The 24,448-nt window shown below is 47.5% G+C and overlaps 1 protein-coding gene across 2 annotated transcripts; it reads right to left on the bottom strand.

Annotated features, from left to right (window-relative positions):
* Window positions 1-379: 379 nt before the first annotated feature.
* On the bottom strand, window positions 380-24,162 carry CFAP100 (cilia and flagella associated protein 100). 2 transcript variants are annotated; one of them, XM_080385632.1, is made up of 14 exons: window positions 14,004-24,162; window positions 11,749-11,958; window positions 11,270-11,370; window positions 9,690-9,879; window positions 8,981-9,048; window positions 8,162-8,325; window positions 7,511-7,591; window positions 6,753-6,937; window positions 6,518-6,674; window positions 4,991-5,039; window positions 4,280-4,437; window positions 3,330-3,465; window positions 2,651-2,853; window positions 380-1,107 (listed from the first exon to the last, which is right to left on the bottom strand). In XM_080385632.1, the coding sequence occupies exons 1-14, from the start codon at window positions 14,128-14,130 to the stop codon at window positions 777-779; spliced, it is 2,160 nt and encodes a 719-aa protein (XP_080241758.1). In that variant the 5' UTR covers window positions 14,131-24,162; the 3' UTR covers window positions 380-776. The 2 variants fall into 2 exon arrangements, with proteins under 2 accessions (XP_080241758.1, XP_080241757.1); XM_080385631.1 differs by having other exon boundaries at window positions 6,518-6,937.
* Window positions 24,163-24,448: the final 286 nt, after the last annotated feature.

Genomic DNA, 24,448 nt, shown 5'->3' with positions numbered 1-24,448 from the left:
TTGTTACCCAGGACTGCGATAGGTCTCCCTAGTCAGGTTTGTAGGGGTAGTGATACTTGCATCAAAAACGGAATGAGAAAAACATCATTGCTAGCAGGAGCCTTAGAAGCAAAATAAGAGAATTTTAATTTATTTTCTTAGGCAAAAGATCAATGAGGGGGAAAAGGGGGTGCCTGACACAGCAACTTTCCCTGGGATCTTAGGGTAGGAGAAGGGAATTTCATGGTACCGTGGGTTCATCAACTGAACAAAGATGAATGGAACATAGATCTATGGAAAAACTTTCTAGAGCACCATCAGCCCTACATGCTGTGGTTAAGGCTGTGCTGTCAAGTGAAATAATACAAGTATTCTTCCTTCTCCTTATCCATTTCTTCTTGGCTGTGTTTTTTCTCTTTTGTGGCAGGGGGGTTGGAACGAGGCCCCAGCCTCCTGTCGCTCTGCAGAGGAAGAAGAGGCGCGTGCATCAGTGCGGTGCTGGGCGGCGTGTCTGAACCACGCAGCCAGGGCTGCTGGGTGCCGGCGAGCCTGCTGCCAGGAGCCCTGCTCCGGGGGGGGGCAAAGCTCCGTTTGGCGTAATGCAGAGCGTGCCAAAAAAGGTATGGTTTGATGGTATGGCCGAGCTGATCTAGGGCCTTGCTGCTGGTGGTGGGAGTGTCTTGCTGCTGCCCAGTTCCTCGTTTGCTGATTTTCATGCTTTTTTTTAATACCGCTGGGTTAACAAGCGGAAATGAGCTTACTGAGGAAACTGGCAAGTAATGGGAAGGACCATGCGGTCAAGACGGAAGGATGGGGGATGATGGAGGGACACTGAGCTGCCATAACCTGCAGTATAACTGACCTCCCAGCAGCTGCTCAAGTTGCATCAGTCTTGTAAACTGGGCTACACCTGAGTACGGGTGCCACCCCCACCCAGCTATGCAGAGCCCCTGGTAACACTCTTCCCTTAAAAACTTGATGTTCAAGTACCCCCAGCCTCTCTGCAGCGGGCTGTTGAGATGAATTACTGCACTTACCTTTAAAATAGTTGCCTGTGATCTGTCCAGAATCCTTTGCAACTTTTCCTCCTGATGCTGCTTCTGTTGTCTCAGCTTTTCCTCTCTGAGCCTTTTAAAGGGAGCAAATAGAGGATGGGTTAAATGCAGTATGCCGCTACACTGATTATGCTTTTGGCACGCAGCATCAACGTCTGAAGTTGCATCTTCCACCTAACACTACCAGAGCACAGGGATTTGGGGATAGCTGATGCTGGATTTTGTTGCTGTGAAGGTGGTAGGAGGGAAACACTCTCGCTGGAGTGAGGGGTGGAGAAAACATGTCAAGCTTTGCAAATGGAGATGTCAGACAGTTGTTCACTGTTCCAGAGACGCTCTGTACCACCTTCGGCAGGTGACTTATGCTCTACAGCTGACCAGGATGCTCACCACTTTGTGGGTGAATGATGCTTGTGTCTTAAGTTCTCACCAGTGCAACCAAGCCTGTAAATACACAGATGTGAGTAGGAGGGTTTCACATCCATGGAGCTGTGCTTCACCTCAGTGGGCACAGCAGAGGTCAGTACTGGTAAATGGCTCCAATTTCCTATGGAAATGAAGTGCTGGAACAGAAATGGGCTCAAGCTATGGAACGTTGCAGCAGAGAGGAAATTAATTCTTAACCTTGTGATCTTCAGGAAAATTGTAAATTCTCTTTGAAGGTGTTTTTTTCAGTTGGTTGGTTTTGCTTTTTATTTGGGAGGGGCAGATTCCTTCCCCCTCTGTCCCAGAGTAGAATAGATGTGTGTCTTATCTCATTTTTTAAGTTGAGTGCAAAACTGTTCACAGGACATTAGGAAAAAGCATCACACCCTTTCGACTACAAAGGTGAAGAAAGATGAAGAGAAAGAGTAAGTGGGAGGGAAATGTCACTGTTCTGGCTTTAAATCCTCACCCTATTTTATTCTTCTTCTTTTTTTTTTTTTTTTTTTTTTTTTTTTTTTTGTCTGCTGGATCTGATTCACCGGAGGATAGGCCAGATACAGCTGTCCAGCTGCACCTTTGCTATTTGGAAGGGGAAATTTCATGTGTGTAGCTGAGCCAAAAGGAATGTGTGTCATCTTGGAATTGTGTTAATTGACTACTATTTAATTTAATAATACAACTTGGGAATTTTGTAGAAGAACCATTTGAAAGCTGGTGTTGTTGACAAATGCCCTTGTGTACTTCTTGAAGCCTGACAAAATACCAGGGCATGTCAGATTTGAGTGTGTTAAATAACTACAGAGGAGAGATTTTGTAATTAATCAGTTAAATATTGTTACTGCAAATTGTCATCTTACAAATGATTATTTGCACCATTGAATCTGGTTTTGTTTGTGGTTTTGTTTTTGGATTTTTTATTATTATTATTCCAGATTTTGCCCTTTTCTAATGTAGCTTTCAGGTCTTTCCTAATGCAGCTGTGGGCTGCTGCTCACTGATGGGGAGATGCAAGTACTGTGAATGCGAAACTTTTACAGAAGTAAAATGGAATGGATAGGTCACATGGGTTTCAATTTACTGTTACATTTTCACGGGTTGGTCTGACAAATTTAGCTTTTTCAGCAGCTTTGCTTTTGCCTGTCAACGTTTAAAAATAGAGGCCCCATTTCCAGAAGAGGGTCTTGTCTTACCTTATCCTCCATTGCTTTTTTTTGGCTTTCTGAGCCTGTTCTAACTTTTCTGGTGGGATTTTCTCCAGGTTGTCCAGTAAATCATAGAGCTGTTTTTCTATCACCATTAGCATCTGCAATGTCTGCAGGTTTGCCTCGCTTTCTCCAGTGCAGTGGCAATAGACTTCCAGCACCTTCTTGTTCAGGCTTGTGAGTATTTGGTCCTAGACATGAGAGGAGATATGGTGAGAGGCATGGCTGGGTTCTGCCCAGAAGAACCACAACAATCCTACAAAATCAGTGGAGATCAGTACACTTTAATTCCCTCCACAAGACCAAATTGCTTCTCTTCCAGCCTGCTTGGTACCAGTGTCTGGGATAGATGGCTGCACTGCACCAGTCTGCTGCTGGTCTCGCCTTCCTGGCTTTGCTGTGGCCTGGGACAGGTTGCAGCTGCCTGGTTGCCTCAGCGAGCCCTGGTCCCACCTCATACCAGCTGCATGGAGCAGATGCATTTGCCCCAGTTTGCTGCCCCAGCGGTGCTCCAAACCTGCCCTTGCTCCAGCTCCATTGCCGAGACATAGTGCTGGTCCCTCCCAAGTGCAACCCACTGTTGGCATTTTTCCCAGGCTGGGTATGGCTGTGGAGAGGAACCATTTCTATGCATGCCAACCCCCCTTGCCTTGATCTCAGGAGGTACCTGGACATCAGTTTCAGATTCTCGTGGGTAAAAGAGGCGAACTTTGAGCTCCAGCTCTGCTATTTTCTCTTCTTCCTTGGTGATGGAGGATTTGAGGGCAGCTACCTGCTGTTTCAGCTCTGCTAACTTCTTCTCCCTAGGCCAGAAAGGAAAGGAGGTATTTCAAAAGGGCATCTGTGGAGCGCACGACTCCTTTGCTGCTCTCTGGCCTGGGACCGTCCCTGCTGCCGGCAGATGGAGGTCACACCATGCCATTTCTGGGGAACTTGGACCCACAGCTCTGGGAGCAGAGGGAACTGGGGATTTTTCTGGTATAGTAATGACTGTACTGGTGGCGGGGGGGAGGGAGATGTAGCACAGCTAAACATGGAAGATTTTTTTAATAAGATAGTTGGAGAAGTAGATTACCTTTAAAAACTTTCGCAAGGGGATAAGCTACACTTCAAATGGGAATACGTGTGTCTGCCTGTCATTGAAATACTATATTGCAATTACACTTGGGTTCCCTGCTGGTTTCCTCTAGGAAGGGTTTGCACTGAGTTGAAATAGGTGCTAGTCTGGATCACTCCAGCACCTGCCTTCTTTCTTCCTTTGATCTTTCTTTATGAGAATGACACAGTATTTCAGGCTTATGTCCCCTCCAGGATGCTAAATGCATTAGTTCCCCAGCCTGTGCCTTGAGGATGAAGGAACTAGTCCCAAGCTGAAGTCCTTTTTCCTAAATTACATAGATGGGACACTTCCCTAGGGGCTCCCAAGATGCTGAGTTCGATGGGCTGCAGCTGGGCTCTAAGGTATGAGACAGAGGCTCTTTGCTGTGTGAACAGCATTACTCATGGTCTGCAGCATGCAGCCTGATGGTGAGGTGCTAGTGTGGGGAAAAGGGGTCACCTACGTTTGAAAGCTGGGGCATAGGGACCCCTTCCCACCACTTGTGGGATCACGCTTACGTGCTTTCGTGTGTGGTGATGAAAGTGTGTTGGATCTTGTCCAAACTTTCCTCAATCTCCTTGGAATTTTGGATGAAAGACAAGTTCTCTTCCTCCATCTCCGCGAAAATAGACAGCAGTTGTTGGGGATCAGTAAAATACAACTCGGGCGCCTGGAGCTGAAAACACATGCAGTGAGGTTTTGTTCTCCTCTAGTTTCTGTTCCATTGAACTACATGGAAGCTGGTGTGACCCAGTCCTGGCTGTTCAATTGCTCTCCCATGTAGAGAGGTCCTTGGCTGTCCATGAGCAAATGTCTCCCACCTCCTGCCATGTGCACATCTTTACTCAGCCTCAGTAGCTCACACCCAAACTGAGTTGCGTTTTGGGGAGTAAACAGCGGTGTAAACATGTGTGAGTGGGAAAACTTCAATTTCAGACGTAGTAACTTCACTAATTTCAAAATCTCCCATTATATGATGTCATACCTTGCTGGGGGATGGCAAGCTTTGAGAAGATAGTACGTTTTTTGGAAAGTTAAACTAAGTTGTTTACAATACATGTTGCTAAAACATGAACGTTTACGAATGTATAAACATGCATTTATAATTAGTGGTTACAGTAACTCCTCAATACCAAAATGAATGGTTAGAAGGTTAGAGAAATTAGTAACATCAATAAATGACACGGGACAAACAGAAAGTGTAATTATATCAACACAAGATTCCTGACCTCATCTTCATCTGAGCAGGTTTCGCTTTCTGCATCCTCCAGTGGACTTCTGAAAAAGCAATTTGTGTGTCAGGCCCTTAGAGAAATGACAGCTCCAAGGAGACCTTGCTACTGAGCTGTGAACATGTTGTCGTTTGCTGTTGGCCCCTGAACAGTCCCTTGCATATTCACACGTTTGGTGCCCGCAGCCGTGGGCTACGTGGGGGTCAGTAGGAGCCGGGGGTCACACAAACATGCAGTGTGGGGGCTGTGTTTGCCCCCAAGCAAGCTGCCCCTTGAGCTGCTCTGGGCTCTGCCGGCCAGCAGCGTGGGGACATGACATGTGAGCCCTGAACAAGGGTGTTCATCCAAATGGCTTTAAACTCGATGGGAGGCTTTGGCTCTTGGGCCATGAGAAGGCAGAGGCAAAAGCCTTATTAAAAAGGCTCAGGCAGCAGCACAGCAAGTGTAGAGAAAGCCTCGTGCTCTGTGTAGGACATGGTATTGCCCCCAGATGACGTGGTGTAGCCACCACGAGAGTCTGCAGTTTTTACCTGCCCTGGGAGAAAGACTGTTGAGTGCTTCTTGCTCTGCGCAGCCTGTACCATTACCCAGCCTTTTCCTTCCTTGCCAGCCCCAGGGACAAGCCAGCACAAGAGCTGGAAGGGCAAGGCAAGAGGTGCCTGGCAGATATTGGCAGCAGAACCTGCTCATCACCTTCACTTGCACCTGTCACCCTGTGCCACGGAGGGGGGAAAAACCCTCCATTTGTATCATCTTAGTGCCAGCCACATTCATGTCTGCATTGTTCCTGCCACGTGGCAGCAGCCCAGTAACTGCAGTGGCTTCATGAGGGGTGGCACGGGGCAGCCCTGCATGGGAGAACCTGGCACCTGCAATGCTCCAAGGCAGAGGAGATGGCCCTGCAAGCAATGGCTTGCTTCAAACTCTATTGATAGCCATCAGGAGACTCACCAGATCCTCACGCTTTGCTCTTCCAAGCCATTGCTCATGCTCCTGCCTGCCTCTCCTCTTCTCAGGCTGGCCCTGCCTGCATCACAGCAGTGGCCGCCTGCATCCCAGCACCCACCGCCTGAAGGCTCCTACTGAGGGCAGATGCTCAATGCAATGTGGTCTACAGCGACCTTGGACTTTCTTTAATCACAGAGCAGCAGGGAGCTATTTGCATGGCAGCTGTGACCCACAGTGGGAACCAGCATCTCAGCCACAAATAGGCCACACAGAAACTTTGCTTCAGGACATGTGCCCGAGGTCTACAATTCCTCCTGGGGTTACCTCAAGGCCCAGGTTCTGTGGGCCAGGCTCTCAGCAGAGGATTTGAGGATGGGAGCTCTGTTGGAGTGGGTACATAGGTACTGACTTGCACACCTGATGGCTTTCTGCTGGTATTTTGATTTGTTCCAGTAAGACCAGAGCTCAGTATGCTCACAGCGAAGGTGGTGAGGAGGTTTCCGCTGTACTGGCTCCCAGTCAGGTGGGTGCTTTCTACACTACTTAAGTCTGTTGTTTGCAGCATCTTGTACTTACAGTTTCCTTGTCAGTAGAGGCTTCAGGAAATTTCTGTGCTGTGGCTTGATCTCAGGTAACGACCTGAAATCCAGACTTTCTGAAGACAGCAGGGAACTTGGCACATCTATGTAACTAGTGCTATGGAGAGCGGCAGCATTTGTCCTGGCTGTCAGACCTGGAGGCAAGAAGAGATGTACACCGAGACCGGGGGGCCGTCCCAGTGAGGAGGGGGCAGCCCTTCCCTGGCACTCACCCCGCTCTGCGGTGGTGGGAGGCAAGGCGCTTTCTTCAGTAGCTTTGGATGCTGCCTTCAAATCCTTTTCCTTTGTCCTGTGCTTTGTTCTGTGCTTCTCCTGCCACTCCTTTGGAGACAGCTGATAGAGGAAGTCCCTGTACGTCCTGTATTCCTGCAGCGTATTCTTCAATTTGGCAATATCACTGGGTTTGAGAGAAGTGGACAAAGTTTGTTAGCAGGGAGGAAAGCCCCTGTTTGAACAAGTTCTTTCTAACTCTTGATATTCAGCTTCACCCAGAGAAGGGACAAGAGGGCACATGTCTCCTGGGACATGCAAAGACAAGTGGGAACCTGCCCCGTGTCCTCTCTGTGGTTCTTCACGTGGAAGCTGTCTGGTCACATCTCTGTGGTCAGACCCTTGTTATGGCACTGGGCTTGCTACTCTGGGGATTTTTATTTGCAAATGAATGAGAAATCTTGGAATTACAAATTATTTTTTTCATCTTTCCCCATTAAAGTGCATTACTTAGTTTTGTTTGGTTTTTAACCTGAGACTAGGCATTTAATTTTGGAATATTCATAATTTCAAAAATATCATTAAAAACTAGTTGAGTTGGTTTAAACAGCATCTGGAAAACAAAAGCTGAAACATTTTGAGTCTTAAAATTGAACATTTTTAGAAATCTTTTTCCCTGATTGCCGTTTTCCCCAAGGGCTGAAGGTATAGCACGGTAGGGGCTGTTAAAGGCTCGACAGCAACAGTGTGCAACCGTTACCTTTGGAGGTTCTCTATTTGGGAAGTGATCATCTGGATCTCTCTTATTTTCTTTGTCTTTGTTGTGGTTTCTTTTTCATTTCTAGGGAAAAATCCATAAACATAAGCTATAAAATAATTTAGCAGTAAGCGTGTAGTGGATTGAGGTGCATATAAAACGGAGAGAAAGGTGTGTGTGGGAGCACTAGAAATCTCTCTTGTAGATGTATCCCAGGTGAGCCTGGCTCCTGCCTGAAGGCAAGGACAGTAGGGGGTCCCAGCCATGCTTCCAAGTTAAGGCCTCCCTAATTTGGCTGCTGATGAGCATCAGTTGCTGCTCTGCCCTTGTAATACCTTTTGGTGCTCAACTCGCTCCCCTGAGGGAACTGTTCCTGCTGTGAGGGGCTGGGCAGAAGCATCTCCCTCTCCTAAGGGTGATGTGAGAAGAAGGGAAGCGGTGGGGTCAGCAGCAGGTTCCTCATTGCAGCCAAATCAAGGGCTTTTGCAGCGAGGGGATTCCCCAGCTATTCTCCTTCCTCTCACTGAATGTGTGGGGAGAAACTGCCACCGGGGCTGTAACTCTGGGCAAACTCAGGCACAGAACATCTGCTAGCCAAAACCCCCGGGGGTCAAGCAAAAGAGCTCAACGGGTGGTTCCTCCAATTCCCATTACATTTTCAGGGCTTGAACAGAGTTTTTATAGTTCTCCTTCAGGAACTCGTCAAACATGGCAACATCCTTCTCCAGGTAGTATTCAGCCTTTTCCAGTTTTCTTTCCTCGTCCTTTGCTATGTCCTCCATCCTTTGAATCTCATCCCGCTTTATTGCTATGGCATACTGAAACAAACCCAAAAGGCAACACGGTCACGTCGGTCGGTTGATTTTAAAGCTGTGTTGGTTTAGCTTTGTTCTTGGTTACCTTATTACCTTATAGCTGTGGGCGGAGAGGGTAAGGATTTCAAACCGAGGTATGTGTCTTAGTGCAAACTAGGTACATAGAGGCCAGGAGATATTTCAGAAGTGACATAGCAAATAAGCAGTGAAATCAAAGACAGAATCCAGAAGTCCCACCACTGCATTAACTCTGGCTAGCAAAGACTCATTCAGTCGTGTTACAGGACAAGAATAGAGGTGAATAACGAGGATGCTCCAGCACAGCTCCCTTATTTTGAGTCCAGAATGGCTCCCAGCTAGAATTTACGTATAGGGCAGCAGGAGCCAAAAGATCGGTATGTCTGTGCATCTCACAAATTAAACAGCTGTACGGCTGCTGCTGGATGGTGCGAATAACCTGTGTTCCTTCCTTTCTGGGCTGGGGATTGCTGGGCTATGGACTGTGAATGTCTTTAACATAGTGCTTGGACAATCAGTTTATAAGGTCTGGTTGGTATCACCTCTAGGCAATGGATCTCAGGGGGAAAAAACCCAAAACAGAGCAACACAGGGAAGAGTAGTTAAATGAATATAAAGCAACATTCTTAAAGCCAAGTACCTCTAGCAAAAATATCTCTCTTCTGTCATTTATGTAGTCATGGAAGGTCTCCTTTTCTAATGGGTACTCTGAAACAGGAAATAAAGTTGATCAGACTAGAGGGGAAATATGGCCAAGGCAAAACAGAGTGAATATATAGGCTGCCATGAGCATAAATGTGATCAGCATTGGAGCCAGCAATACTGATTATTTTATTATAGTTTTGACCTTGTTTAGGATCAGTTTCATATGGGCTTTCATGGAGTAAAACCAGGTAGAATGGAGTGGAGAATCTGGTCCTTACAAAGGTCAATGTCCTCTAGACATTAATGGCAAAGCTACTCCTCATGTCAGAGGCAAAACATTTAGACCCACACCCGCTAAAATCCAACTTTAAGGTCAGCTTAGTAGAAATGTCCACATGACACAAGATCCTGCAAACTCTCAGCTGACTCCCAGCTGATCCCAAGAGCTCCCAGCTCCACTTCATGTGGATGGTGGAACCCAGGCTACTGCGGTGGGGGTGGCGCGTGCTCCCTGTGTAAATGCATGAGGTGGAAATGACGCAGCTACCCAGAGGCTGGCAAGATGCAGCAGGGACCTGTTGTGTCTGCAGGAGCTCGCCGACATCAGCTAGAGCTACCTGCTACTCCCATTCCCTCTTTGGTTTTTGCTTTAGGCTCTTACTCAACTGAGCAGCACCACTACAAAGACAGTAACTCTTCCTTACCTTTATTAAAGGCCATCTTCCATGAAAGACTCTGCTGAAGAGTTTTCAGTCTCTCTTCATTTGTTACTTGTTTTCTGACCTCCTCTTCCTCCTTTTGCAGAGCTTTCCTGAAACCTTTTTGCTTTGCTTTTATTTTAGTGGAGTAAGTAATTTTCTCATGGATTTTCCTGGTCTTCATCCTTTCACGTTCCTATGAGAAGTCAGTTATGTGGACAGCTTGGTTATGTGCTTTTTTTGCTGTGTTTTTTTTAAGACGTGAGTGGTTATTCAGAGTCTAGAAATTTGCAGGCTACTGATACCCTGCTGATGCATGTTTGTCTGGTTTATCTGACTAACCCCAATGATACTTTCTCTTGAGGCAACTGAAACAATTTCTTAGCATTTGTTCTCGTTAGCTTGTTGATTTGTATTCTGCATCCAGCCACCAGCTGTGCCAGTTTGTACCTACTCAGTGTCCTCATTTTTTCCTTCCTGGATTATTCCTGGGAGAGAATGCAAATTTTCAGACATTCGTCCTTCAAGTAAAAGGGAGCAACAGGACAGCCCATGCTCAGTACCAACTCAGTCCAGCTTCCACAAAAGTGTGTAAACCTTCAAGGTCAGATCGAAGGGATCTATTCAAACCCACTCCAGAGCTTTCTGGAGAGTAGCAGGTTGTTCATGCTCAGTGCTTTCACATGAGCTGAAGTGTCATTCGTTGCCCTCTGCACAGTTTGAGCTTCAGTTAGGCTGAGGACATTACTCAGCAGACATCCTTAGTGCACTCCTTCCTAAGTCCTTCCCCATACTTCCATAGTGACCTTCAACCCAAGTGAAAACCAGACTATATCAGTCATCATTGTGAGGTGAGGAGGTTTGCTTAAGCTTGTTTGGAGCCCTCCTTTTGTGATTTAGAAGCAAAGATCTCTTCCTTTCACACTACTGCCTGGCTTCTGCAACCACATGCAACAATCAGTCCTCTCAGAGATGTGACAACCTCCCCATGACTTCCCAGCCCCTTTGGATTACATGCCCTAAGGGAAGTCCACTGCAGAAATAAGGAGAGGGGGACATTCCTGAGAACTAGTTCCTCAGTCTGGTGGATTGTAATTCCCTATCTTATAGAGAGAAACTGAAGGCATGAAACTCATGTCATCGTTTTTCCTAGGCATCCATTTCATTGGCACTTCAGAAGGTCACATCGAACGCTGGAACACAGCTCCTCAAACAGAAAGCCAAACCTTTTGAAGTGGAAAGCAAGAGATCTTACACCAAAGCTTTATGTAGAAATCGGTGCTAACAGCACTGGCAGGTATATTCTCCAGGAACAGGAATGAGTGGTCAATCTACCCTGAACTAAATAAACAAAGACAATATCCAGATTTTGCACTAGCAACCAGCAAGCCTGTGCTCAGATCTGCTCTTGGTAAAGTTAATCACTTGCCATGGATTTTGGTGGACTTGACGCTGATCTGGGGGAACTTGAGCTGAACTTGGCAGCTATTATTTCTCTTGTGCACTGAATTTTAGTATTATATTCGTTGGTTGCCTCCCCTAGTGAACTGCTTGTGTATACATTGGCCTAAAGCATGTATACATACCGCCTTAACCTTTCTTCTTTCCTCCTCCCTTATCGAGCGAATATCTGGAGGGATTGTAAATGGATTTTTCATTGAGTTTTCTTCATCCTCTTCTGGGCTTTCTGCAAAGAAGAAAAAAAAAAAAAAAGGGTGAGGGTGTAGAAGACACAAGGCAGAATATGAGGACCCATTGCAAAGGGACTCTGATCTGCTGCGTCACGCCTGAAGGGTGGGCAGCTGTGCTCACAGCTGCAGATGTCTGACAACACTGAATCAAGAGCGGGGAGCTGGATTTGGTTTATAAGAAGCCAGTGATATAACTGAGACCTCTGTATTGTTTGTGTCACTTGGTCATGTCTGCTGATCAGCTCAGGATTTCAGCTGGGGATTTAGTAAGTCTGGAGCTGTTTTACCCGCCTCATCTGATCATGGGCTGAAAAGTCTGAATACAGACCTCTTTGACCTAACAACAAAAGGCTGCTGGAGCGTTGTGACCTTACCTGACAGCACAAGCTGGGTTTGCGTTCCAGATTTGGAAGAGAGACTTCTAGGTGTTGACTCTCTATGTGGAGATGGCATCTTTGATCCTGGCCCAGGGAAGACCATAGACAAGTCAATCAGCTGGGATCTGTCAGTCACTGATGCAGTAGGTTTTACAGCAGTGATGGGCCTCAGGGCTTGCTGGATCTTAACCGCTGAGCCTTTCGGGTCTGTAGGAATTAACAAAAAGCTTCAGTAAACTGGAAAATATTTGTGTTCTGACCCCATATTGGAGATGTTCATCCCTGGCTTGTGTGAAAGCTGTCTAAAACACAGTCATCCTTACACACACACTGATTGGGAAAGCAAAGACAAAACAGTTTGGAGATGACAAACAACTCGGCTCCCTTGCTTCTTGTTCCACCCACATCTCCAGTCCTGATCCGCACCCATACTTTTTCATCCTCCTATTGCTGGTTCACAAGCAATATTTTTACTCCCTAAAGCTCTTACCAGCAATTGCTTCAGCAGTGTGGGTTTCTCACAATAAGGCTGAAGGATTGTTTAACAGCACAGACTTGCTGTAGGGAACTCCACTGTTTAATTTTAGGCTGGCAAACTAAACAGCGTTTAGTTGAAAGTTAGGGGTTTGGTTTCTTTGAATCAAGACTCTTTTTGTAGTCTTTGCTATGGGTCCTAGGGGAAAAGGCATAATTTTAATGATCTCACTTACAAAGAACAGATAGAGCATTGTTAAAGTTATCGTTTAATCAACAAAGGCAGCAAGCTGGGTCCGGTGAGGTATTAGTTCAATTGACGCAGTTCTGCTGCTGGGACCATTCCTGATTTGCACTGGTATGAGACACAGCAGAAAATATCCTCTTCCGCTTGCACTAGTTTTAAGGCTATTTTAGAGCATCATTTTTTTACTCTGAACAGCCTCCAGTTTTAATGTATTTTGAGCTAAACTCATCTGGCCTAATTTCCACATACGTCTTTGGTGCTTTGTGTTTCCTATTGGCTGCACTCCTGCAGCTGCCCAATTAGTATCTTATTCTTTGGAGGCATCAAACTTTCACTGTTGATGAGACACAGAGGCTGAGGTAGAATTTAGGCTGTTTGAATACATCCCAAATGTTTTCTCTTTCATTTTCAGTTTTTGAAGTACCTTTTCCAAAAGCCTCCTTGACTGGTTGCTTAGATTTCACACCTCTCTGAACTCTGTGTAACTTAATGGCATATTTTTCTCAAGGGGTCCCTCATCTATATCCTGGAACAACATAACCCCTGATGATGATGTGGGTTTTGGAGTAAACCCCATCAGGGCAGGGATAGGAAGGCAGTCAAACACCTGCAGTGTTCAGTTGAATACGTTTTGTGAAATATGCAGAGCACTAGCAGCAAAGATCCAGCGGTTCAGCCCTCTTAGCGCACACCTTGACTTCTGTAACCTAAACCTGTTCTCATAAAAGTCTTCTTGTTCATGTGATTCATTTAAATTCCTGCTACGGGGAATGGGGCTGAAAAGCAGGACCAGGCAGAGGATACTGGCATGTGGAAAATAATTGTCAGGGCAACCCTCTGAGATAAAAGTGCTTTATAGTACAATTTTAAGGAAGTATAGGAATCTGTTTCTAAAATTAACTTGTAAATATTCATTTTCTAAGGTATTATTTCTTTGAGGTTGTTGGGATTTTTTTTTAATAGATTGTTTGCACATCACTTTAGAAAATAATGCCTAAATCTACAGAAGTGCTAGTTGGGCTAATTGTAATTATTAAGCTCAATAATGCAAATAAAAATTGCTTTGTTGCTAGAATCATTTGGCACGTATTTCACCGCCTCTTGACATTTTAATAATTCAGCAGCTACATCCTAAGGGCCAGTAGCATGTGAATCGGTCGATAAGGCGTTCATGGGTTTAATTTACCGAGAGGTTTGTTAGCGCTTTTCGCTACCCTCGGGCAGCTGCGCAGGAAAGGATGTGCCGGAGCGAGCAGGCAGAGCGGGGGAGTTACACAGCCAAAGAAACCGGCTTTGTACGCCCGGGGCACTGGCGCCGTGATGCTCCCCGGGACCCCCCAGCCCAAGCGCGGACCCCCCGGGCACCCGGAGTGTGTGTGTGTGGGGGGGGCGGGGGACGGGGGACGGGGCAGCGGGGGTGACTCCCCGGCGACACACGCAGCGGCTCCGCTGGCCGGGCGAGGCACAGCGTCTGATGGCCAAAGCGGAGCCGGAGCGGCTTGTTACTGCCCTCACCCCTTGGCTGGCTCACCAGGAGAGCTCCGGCGGGCTCCTCTGCGGGGGCTGCGGGCCCCTGGGGCCGGGGCCGTGCTCAGCCGCGTCCGTGGTGCAGCTCGGCCCAACTGCGGGCTGGGCCCGGCTCTTGTTTGCGCTGCCATGGAAACCCGCGGTCCCGCTGCCGGGCGGAGCCGGGCGGGAGGGAGGGGGGAGGGATGGAGGAGGGAGGGAGGATGGAGGGTGGAGGGATGGAGAGAGGGAGGATAGAGGAAGGGAGAGATGGAGGAGAGAGGGAGTGATGGAGGAGGGAGGGAGGGTGGAGGGATGGAGAGAGGGATGGATGGAGGAGGGAGGGATGGAGGGAGGGTGGAGGGATGGAGAGAGGGAGTGATGGAGGGAGGGAGGATAGAAGGAGTGATGAAGGATGGAGGATGGAGGATAGAAGGAGGGAGGGATGGAGGAGGGAGGGTTGGAGGGATGGAGGAGTGGGGGGATGGAGGGATGCATCACTCCCTTCTGCCCTTAGCCCTGGGTCCCCTGCAGCCGGGACAAGCCCTGATGGAGTGGGGCTGAGCCAGGCGGGTCCTCCCAGAGTCCGGCCGTCCCGGGGAGGCTTCGCAAAATCCCCTGCCTGGCTGTGGAGCAGGCACACTGGTGGGTGTCCTGAGCCAGCTGCTTGCTGGAGTTCAGGCATTGGGATGAAAAAGAAAGAAAACTATGGTGTGAGAGGTCTCCATGGCCTGCTGGATTCTATTTGTTATTTCAGTCCACTTCAGGCAACCAACAAATGTAATACCAAAATTCAGTGCAGGAGAGAAGTAATAGGTCTGGGAATCGGGTATTCAACCCCATCTCTGCAAGCAAAGCGGTGGGTTGAGGAAATGGGAGTTGGAGCCCCTCATCATGGAAATGACCATAATTTGTCATTTCATAGCCTCTGCCTTGGTCTTTCTGCTGGTAAAGTCTGAACAGTTACAGTCTGGAGACTATGTGTAGTATGGGTGAATGAACTGTCACTTACCGGAGGTTCCCCAAGTCAACTGTGCTATGGAAACCCAAATATGACCTTCCAAAATAAAAAGTACCCAAGATGGTTTGCTAAAATATCAGCTGAAAAGAGTAATGTATTTTAATGCAGGAAAAGATCCTTAAATCCCCACATTTACTCTTTCCTGTTTCTGAGAAGACCAAACCAGTTCCAAACAGATCATATTTTTCTCTAGACTCTTTAGACTCTCTATTAATAAAATTTCAGCTTTCTGAAATAGCAGTTTCTTTCGTTTACTGATAGGTTTCCAAATAGCTTTCTCCATCTGAATAACTCGTGTAATAAATAGCATGATTTTCTGTAAGTGCAAACTCCCATTTGATTGTTATAGTTCTTTTCTGTAGTTGCTGATTATCAAGAGACTGGATTGAGGCAACAGAGGGAAAATGCTTATACAGAAAGAAATTTCTCTTTATTCTGCACATGAATGCTTTGATTTTTAGCAGTGATGCAGAAAACCATAGTGCTATCTTTAGCATGTTTTGGGAAATTTCCCAAACGTATTGGGGAGTATGTATAAAAAATGAGACTACAGAATAATTTCTATTACCAAAAAAATAATTCAGGAATAAATTGTACTTAAGATGTATTTTTCTAAAGGCACAATATCAAATGGTCTTTGTTCATAAATACCAGTTTTTTACAGAATTGCAAATTTGCTGCAGTGGTAACACCACAGAAATAGATTACAGAAAACTAAGACTTTTGAACAGCAATGGCTCTGTCTGGCATTATCCCTGTATCAATGAATGATACATTTTTGTTATATCCGTTGCTCTGTTATGTGCCATCCTTGCTAAACACTTACTTTCCTGAACTGGAACAGAGCTTATTTAAAAGCAGAGATCTATTTTGTGAATTCTTGGAAATGTGCAAGCTCTTCATAGCTTTGGCTCATTGTTCACGTCCCATACGTGCCATAAACCACTTAGGCATTGCATTTCCTTGAGGGCAAGCAAGTTTTTAAGGCCAGAAGGACATCTGGGGTGTAGTCTTAGCCACTATTAACTTGGTTAATGAATGAGATAAAGAGCACATGCAACAGCATGGGAAAATCTGCCTGGTGGCCCAGTCTGTGCAGCTGGCCTGTGCTGCAGCTCCTTAGGGATTTCTGGATTGTGTAATGTTGCTTCAGGGCACCACATTTTTGGGCCTCATTAAACATCTGGATGGTGCTTTCTTGGTGCACAGCTGGGAAGGACGGGCAGTTTGCATGGTAAAAACGGCAGTTTGCTGCTTACGTTTCGAGCAGGATGTCTGCAGATGCAGGGACTTGTAGGGGGTGGTTTTGTTAGGAGACAGGATTGGGATTTCAGGGTACCGTTATTTCTTTGCTCCCTTCATTCCTTTCTTTAAGGGCTTACTTGTCTTCTCCACTGTTTGGTCACCCAGTTTGTGATGTGAAGGGGTTACTTGTCTTCTCCATTCAGTCACCCCATTTGTGATGTGTGGATGCTGATCCCTACCACAGAGGTGCTGCAAGGGTTAATTAGTGCTGGCAAAACATTTTGAAATGGCTGATTGAGAAATGCTGCCAGAGATGAAAGCTGAATAAGTATCTAGATAAATAAATATTCCTTTGTAGTCTTATCATTACGGGAAACTCCCTGTGTACCCAGGATGCTGCACAGGTCACTGAGCAGTCATCTCCCCATTGCCCAGAGGCTTCTCAAGGGGACTCATTTATTTAAGTATTTCAGTTTCTGGGATGTGAGCCACAATATGTACCACAAAAAGAGAAAATCCTGGCAGTTACCAGCAAACACCACAGAAATACCAAATGGACTGGCAGTTTTTTCTTTCTCTTGAACTCTTTTCTCGATGAATTGTACGGCTGCAGAAGCCAGAGCATCCCAGGAGGGAGAAGGGGAAGTCAGAGCCTATTCCCAGGCTTAGACACAAGGAAGGAGGAGGGATCCTCAAGCAAGTGTCCACAGGGCACCACCTACAAGGGCTCTGCTGAAGGCTTCAGAACGGTCCCTGGTGAGCTGTCAAGTTTTTCTGCTGGTGGGTCTCTTTGGGTCACTGTTCTCCTGCCTTTCTCTTGCCTGGGGGGAAGCAGCTTCAAGATGGTTATGGAGATCCCCTGGGGAATACACGGCTGCTCGCATACTTCTTGCAAGGTCTATGCATGTTGCTGAGCTCCGTAGAGAGGCTAAAAGGGGGAGAAACAGTGACCGTGTGGTTCTCCTCCGTCTGTACTCTGTCCACAGTACAAATCCCTACATTAGAACCACAGCTCAATGAAAAATGCCAAAAGAAACAGTACTAGAGACCATACCCATCCCCTCTGATCCCAGCATATCTCTGTTTCCTTGCAGACCTGCCTTCCCGGCTCCAGATGGTCACAAAGACCAGGCTGAATGGCCACAGGCGTTGACAGCTGCATGTGCACAGCAAATCCAGGGCCTCGCGACAGCAACAGGGATGTCTCCTGTCTCCTTAGGTTATATGGCACAAGGAAATGCTGGCCTGGCAGAAAAAAGGATTAGTAGGGCTTGGGGTGGAGCCACCCCCAAGAGGGGCGAGCAGATGGTGGAGAAGGTAAGGAGGAGACCTCCTGTGACCAGCAGCGCTGTGATACCCAAGTGCTGTGGTCCCACGGGATCTAACCGCTGGCACTGCTGTTTACCCCCTGCTCCCTCCAGCTGAAGCTTGCTTATAGGAAAGAACGTATCTCAATGCGAAGTTTTCCAGCTGGAAAAACGTGTCCCGTAACCTTTGCGTGGCCAGAGCAGCCACGAGATGGCAGCAACCTTGTACTGCTCGGGCTGGGGATCTGGCTCGGTGACCCACATGTCCCACCCCTGCTTTTCCGTGCCTCTTTCACCTTGTAGATGAGGACTCCAGGCTTGGAGAGCACCAAGAGACACTGGCCCATCCTCTGGTTTGAAGAAGTGTCCCCAGAGGGGGGCTGTGCAAGACGCCCCGTGAGCTCAGCTCTCATCTTTGCAAGCAGGCTGGTGGAGCGGGACTCACCCAGGTCTTCGTGTCCTACCAGGGATCCCCAGCCCCCACTGCGTGCCTGGGCTCTCTCATCCAAAATGAATTTGTGGTACTCTTTCAACTGATCTGATCTCAATCTAGTGAATGAAGCTGCTGAAATCTCTGAAGGGCCATGTGGAAATGACAGGACAGCCCCTGTCATCTATCCTTTTACCGTGGGCCAGCATGGGTGCTGTGAAAAGGACAAGGAGCAGCAAGTGCACAGTGTGCACAGTGATTTGTGTGTAACATTCGCTCTTGCTGAGAACGCAGACTCTTTCCTGCTGAGAAGAGAAAACGTTCTGCAGTTTTCTTTTCAGGATTCTTGCCAGCTCTGGGCCAGTTTCTTCTGCAATGCAAAGCTTATTCTGGTGTGTGCTGTGGCGGCGAGGAGTTTTTCTTGTAGTGACTGTCAGCAGTGCTGTCCTCAGACAACTGCACACAGATGAGCTCTGTGCTTTGCTCTAGCTCCTGAGCTAACGCAGCCAACACCATGAAGAGTCGGTTGACTCGGGCTCCCTGACTTCTGGATCAGTCCGTGTGGGGATGTAGCGGAGCCTGAGGCAAATGCAGCAGAAGGTGGCAGAATCACAGAATAATACCGTTTGGGAGGGACCTATGGAGGTCTCTAGTCCAGCCTCCAGCTCAAAGCAGGGCTAACTCCAAAGTTGCATCAGGCTGCTCGATGCCTTGCCCAGCTGTTTTGAAAACCTCTAAGGATGGAGATTTCATAAACTCTCCAGACGATGGAGGGTGAGATCTGGGAGGCTGAGCTTGGGCTCAGTGGGGTGACCCCACTGGTTTGCCCTGGTAAGTATATAAATAAATTATGTGGTTGCAATTTCAAGGCCAGTTCTGAATAATCATTTAGTCCTGATCCCAAACTGAAAACTTGTAACTAGTTCCAGACTTCCCTCAGAGCTCAGTACTTTGGGGACCTAGGAATTTGCACTTGGCCCATTGTAAAGAGAGCCACAAAGCTGCACCCAAGGAGACTTTCCTAACCAGGGCTATAAATCCAGGCTATTCGCAGGGACAAATGACCCAGGAACCTGAGGTTGCAACTTCATGATTTTGCATTAAGCTCTTAAGGCACAGTTCCAGCCTTTTTCCTGGCCCTGGCTTTGTGGCAAAACTAGAGCTGCTGTGACTGCATGGGAACCGATCCAGCTGAAAAATACCCTGCCTGAGGAAAAGATCCTTTTCATCACCATCACCGGGATGGCTTGAGGAAGGATGGGGAAAGGTGAAATTGCCCCTTTCAGTGGCAACCTCTGCTTTGATAATCTTAGGGAGGTAATGGAGTTGCAGCTTTGTGGTGGTGAAACAGGCTGATCCTGCAAGCCCTGCACACAAATTCCCTTCAACAGGCAGGGGTCTATGGAGCAGAATTCATAAAGCACAGTTATAGGTCATGCTGATTTCTAAGAGCTGCAAGAGGAAGCACATGCTTCCCAGCTCCAAACTCTTTCTGCTCATGTGGAATGGATTAAAGATAAAAACAACCCTGCTATTCACTTTGCTCCTGAGCTGTTTCAGTCCTGTCTATATTCTTCTCCAGAGAAGCTTGTACAGGAACCATTATCTGTGATCCAAAAGTGTGGCTCATATCCCCAGGGTAGCTCATAGGATCCGCTTCCCCTTGCCAGAGGATGAGGCATCATTAGGTAACAGCTGCAATGATTCAGGAATGTTTGGTGCCAGCCTGACTGTTTTCTTGCAGGACCTGCCTATTTGCATCTCTATTTTAAGTATGGAGTACTGGTGCACACAGTGACAAAGTGACTCTGCCGAAGCTGTGCAATAGGTCTTTGGTGGGACGAGCCCCAAATTCACGTGTCATGTCTGTTTAGCTGGAGTCATGGACAGCATGAACATGCTCCTCACGCAACGGCAACTTTATTACTTGGAAATGCTAGAAAGTTTCCACATCCCATTCCTATTTCTTTGCCTGCACCTGTGTGAATGCCCGCTGTTCTCCCCACCAGGATATCAGCAGATCCTGTAGCTTGTTTGCCACTGCAATATCTCCTTTTAGGTAAATATTACATCTGGGGTTGCTTTCCCCGTGGCTTTCCTACCTGGAGTTTGTACAACAGGTCAATGCCCTGCTCAGAGATAAGAGGAATACTTGCTGTGAGTGCTGTTTGCAGCTGCTGTGATATGCCACCCTTGCTCTTCCCTCATCAGCTTCATCTTTAAAGGTTTTTGAATGCTGCTTAAGTCGTGGAGGTTTTAGCAAAGTGAGGGAAGTTTAAGACAAGCCTGTTGAGTGCTTGGACAGAGCAGAAGGACTTGTTGATTGCAACAGCTATGACTTGTAAATTATTCATCTGCGTGTAACTGAAACATGAAGATCCTCAAAGGTCTTGTTACAAGGAGTGAGGTGAAGGATCAGCGAGTTTTGAGCAAGACAGGAAGGTTAACAGGTCCTGGGGAACCCTCCTCCATCCACTTGCATCTGCTCTATGAAAATGCCTGTTTGCAGAAGCAAACTGAGTGGCCGATCAGTGAAGCAATGCACAGATATGTGTCTGGGGGCAAGGAGAGGACATCTGTAAAATATCTTCCTGTGTCAGTTTTCCCTCCTGTGGGAAACACAGATTTGAAGCCTGTTGCAGTGAAACATATACGCAGCCTGTGGGCACGTACCAAGTATCAGTGCACAATAGGCTCTGGCCTCTGTGAAACGGAGAAGTTTCCAAAGACCGAGCGAGATCAGAACAGTCGGCTAAGCAGAAAAGGAGCCAGCGCAGTTCTGCGCAGCGGTTCTATCTCCAGACAAAACTAGACTTCAACTAATTAAAAAGAGCAGATGCTAGCTGGAACATTAATTGGAACAGCCATCATCTTTTGCCTGTGCTTAAATCTGTATTTTAGCTCTCTCGTAGTAGGTTTGGAGAAAGAAAGAGTTAACCCTTCAGCTGGCTTATTATTTCGTTAGGCAGAGCATGTCCTTAGAGGAGAGCATAATGAAACATCTGTGAATAGGTTTGGATCCCTTTTTCTCAGGAGCAAATAATTCTCTGTCTAACAATGCAGGACCATCATCACGACCAGCATTCTCAACCAGCATTCTCACAGTGTTGTCAGTAAAGTGATCTCGGTCAGCTTTCAGGGGCCTTGTAAGTAGTGCTGGGCACAGGGCCAGCTGCTGTTCTTCCCTGTATGTATTGTATTAAGAGGACACCTCTTTTTTAACCTGTGCTCTTTTGTTCTCCTCAGTCTGTGTTCCTTCTCATTAGACTTGATATACGATCTACAGAAAGTGCAAAGAGCTCAGCTGACATCTGATATGCTTATAAATAGCCTGTCTGCCCTGCTGTGGTCCCATAGCTATCCCAACAGGAGCAAACACTCAATGTGCAGCACTCTTCCTGGAACTGGGATGCTATCGAAGATTTTCCTCTAAAGCATCCAAATCTGGCCTCTGCTGGAAGCTGGGTACCTGTCTGCAAGCACCACCGGTCTGTTCCGGATTGGCAGTTCCTCAGTCTGGTCCTAGGCTCCGATTCATCCCCAAGAGATCAGGCAAAGGCATTGTTTGAGTAATGAGGCTCTTCCACTGTTCCCTGCGCTCCCTGCTCCTGTCACAGGCAGAGGCTCCCTTGGCACAACTACAAGCCCTGGTCCTTTCCTACCGCTTTACTCCCACACCACCCCCCAGCTCCTGTTACTTCCTTCACTCCCACACCCCCAGTTTCCTCCTTCTCCATCAGGACCAGATCCTGTTTCTTCGATGGGCTCACCAAGTCCATCATGAGCCTGGCGATCCTCGCTGGGATCTGTCCTGTGATGCTTTCCTGAGCATCAGCACTCCAATCTAAATGCAACGTGCTGCAGCTTCCAGTGGAACAAGAGCAGCAAAGACAGCAACCCCCAGTGCAAACTCCTCACTGCTTCCTCAGTATGTATCCCTTAACCCCTTTTTCTTTTGCCAACCTCCTTGAGTGATAACTACTGCCATTTCCCACCCCTTACTTGCACTGAATGAGCCTCAGATTTGGCTCCTGAAGAGATTACAAGAGAGAGATGAATTTAGGCAGGAGATCTGTGGAAGCCTAGAGGGCTGATCAGGGTATTTCAAATTGTCCCTGACTCATTTTCTTGCAGGTCTGATGCAAGAAGTGAGTCAGATCCCTCCAACACAGTTTGACCTGACAGATGCAGCCAGCAGACACCTGAGCAGCAGTGAGCAGAGCTCACATTGTTTTGCAAATGGAATGAAGTTCATTTAACACAGCAGGCAGCTGCCTGTATTTGCTATTAACTCAACAGCCTATCACCTGAAAAAACCCTGCAGATCACTTACCCCATCATTGCTCACAGGTGGAATTAACTCCTGAGAGATGCTAACATTGGTGGAGGTGGATGTTTCTGAGACGTGACCCTCTTTGCCAAGCCAGGGCAAGGGTCCTTTCCTGTGATGCTGAGTTCATCATGCTTGAAATGCTTACAGTCCCCAGCCCCTTTTGGGTAGCTAGGACACTGTCCCAAAACTGCTTTCCCTCGCCTGGGCTGTCTCTCTCAGCTATGCTGCCAATACTAGTGTTAATGTAACTTCACCTTATTTGGCTGCTTTTTCTTCCTAGGTGTGAGTGCTGTCATTACTAAATGACATTGGCTTCCCATGGACCTTCAGCCTGTGGGAAAATCCTTCCCCCTATCTCCAGCCTGAGGCTGGTGGCTTAGGTAAGTCATTCCTGACTCAATTCTCGTGCTGAGCTCCCAGGGCCTGTCTTCCTTCTGGATGTGTCTTGTTGACTACTGACAGCCACAGGTGAATGGCTCACACACTGACTGATGTCTGAGTTTTAGACATTTAGGGGTTACGAGATGAAGTTCGTGGAAATTTGTTTCCTGATATTTACCTCCTACGTTCTGCCAGCATCTCCCCTTCTCAGCACCCACCCCAACTTCACTGCTTTCCATGTCTGCGGTGGTCTGCTGCCCACCCTGTTTTCCCTCTCAGCCATGTTCTGGTTCAGACTCTGCTCATTTTCTTCCAAAAGGAGATAAACCTTCTACTAGAGCTTCTGCAGCCTACCCCCACCTCTGCAGGGCAGCCCCCCCCCCCATGTGTTGGGTACGGTGCTCCCCTGGGGCAGCTGTTCCCTTGCGGTCCCCTGAGAGCGGTGTTTGCAGCTGAGCTCTCCGGAGAGAGCATCAGCATTGCTGCACTTGGGCTGGGGGTAAGTCTCTCAATTGCTTCTTGAGTTGTTCTTTGTGGTTGTTAACTCCACCTGTACGCCCCAGAGATGTGAGGTGTACACCGACCCCAGACTTCTCCCTGTGGAAAATGGGGACAGCGGCGCTCAGAGCCTCCGAAGGGAGTTTCTTTCAGGCATGACATCAATGCTCCTCTGCTGAATGCAGACTTGTGCCAGGTTAAGCCATCACACTTGAATGACTTTCCTGTTCCTGTTCCAATGCGGCTTCTAAATTAGAAACCCTACCACCTGCATACGATACGAGCAGGGATTTTGCAATGCTGGGGAGGCTGAGCCAGGCAGGCAGACAAGACCCGTTTCTGCTGCTGAAAGGTTCAGTTGCTTTCAGGTGCCCACTGCAATGGTTTCCCTTCTTACCCCATCTCCCCAGGGGTTGTGCAATATTGGCAAAGCCGCTGATCAGCCCCGTGTCAGAGCAGCAGGCATCCCAGCACCAGCAGCTCTGTGGGGCGCAGGGGCACTGGCTGGCTCAGCAGGGACTCTGCTTACTGCCTGCTCATGGCTTTTCCCCCTGTTAGCAACAGCGTGTCCAGGGTAAATTACCTCTTTTTGGAACAGCTTTGCTTTGAGCTCAGATTGGCGGCCTTAGTTTAACCGTGAACCTTTTTGATGCAGCAGCAGGACACCACCCTGGTGTGGAAAACAGGCTGAAAACACTTGCCACGCTGTACCCTCTCCAGTGGCCTGCCACGCGTGTGTGTGTGTGTGTTACATGAGCTAAAGTTACTGCTCCCGATTTCCCTAGACTGCACCCTGAAGGGAAAGCAATCTGGTGCCTGACCTTCACATCCAGCCCCTTTTGCCAGTTCCTGCTTTTTAAGCTTCCCAGATAAAATCCAGTGGAGCTGGCTGAGGCTGTTCAGATCGGTGGTGGCTGTGGGAAAGGGTCTGGTAAAATAAGGGCGTTTAGATTTCTGTTATCCTTATATTTAGTTGTCCTTGATAATGGTTTAGCCATAGGCCAGACTCAGAAAGCAAGGAGAGTTAAAAGACTCTTGTTTATTTTCTTGATAATTTTTCTAGCATATTGTAAATCGTTTTCTGCCTTTGACACTGTTAAATGGTGAGGCAAGGAGTTTTACCACTACAATATATCTATGTTTTGTTACAGTAGAAGTAACAGAGCCTAGTTCCTAACTGAAAGTCTCTGAAGTTGTTCTAAGTTTCCCTGTTCAAATATGCAGCATTGTTTTGGGATAAGCCCAATGAAACCTC

This window comes from Falco punctatus (assembly GCF_963210335.1).
Source record: "Falco punctatus genome assembly, chromosome: 4".
NCBI lineage: Eukaryota > Metazoa > Chordata > Aves > Falconiformes > Falconidae > Falco > Falco punctatus.
Note: the sequence above shows the minus strand (reverse complement) of the source record. Positions and strands in the feature narration are given on the sequence as shown.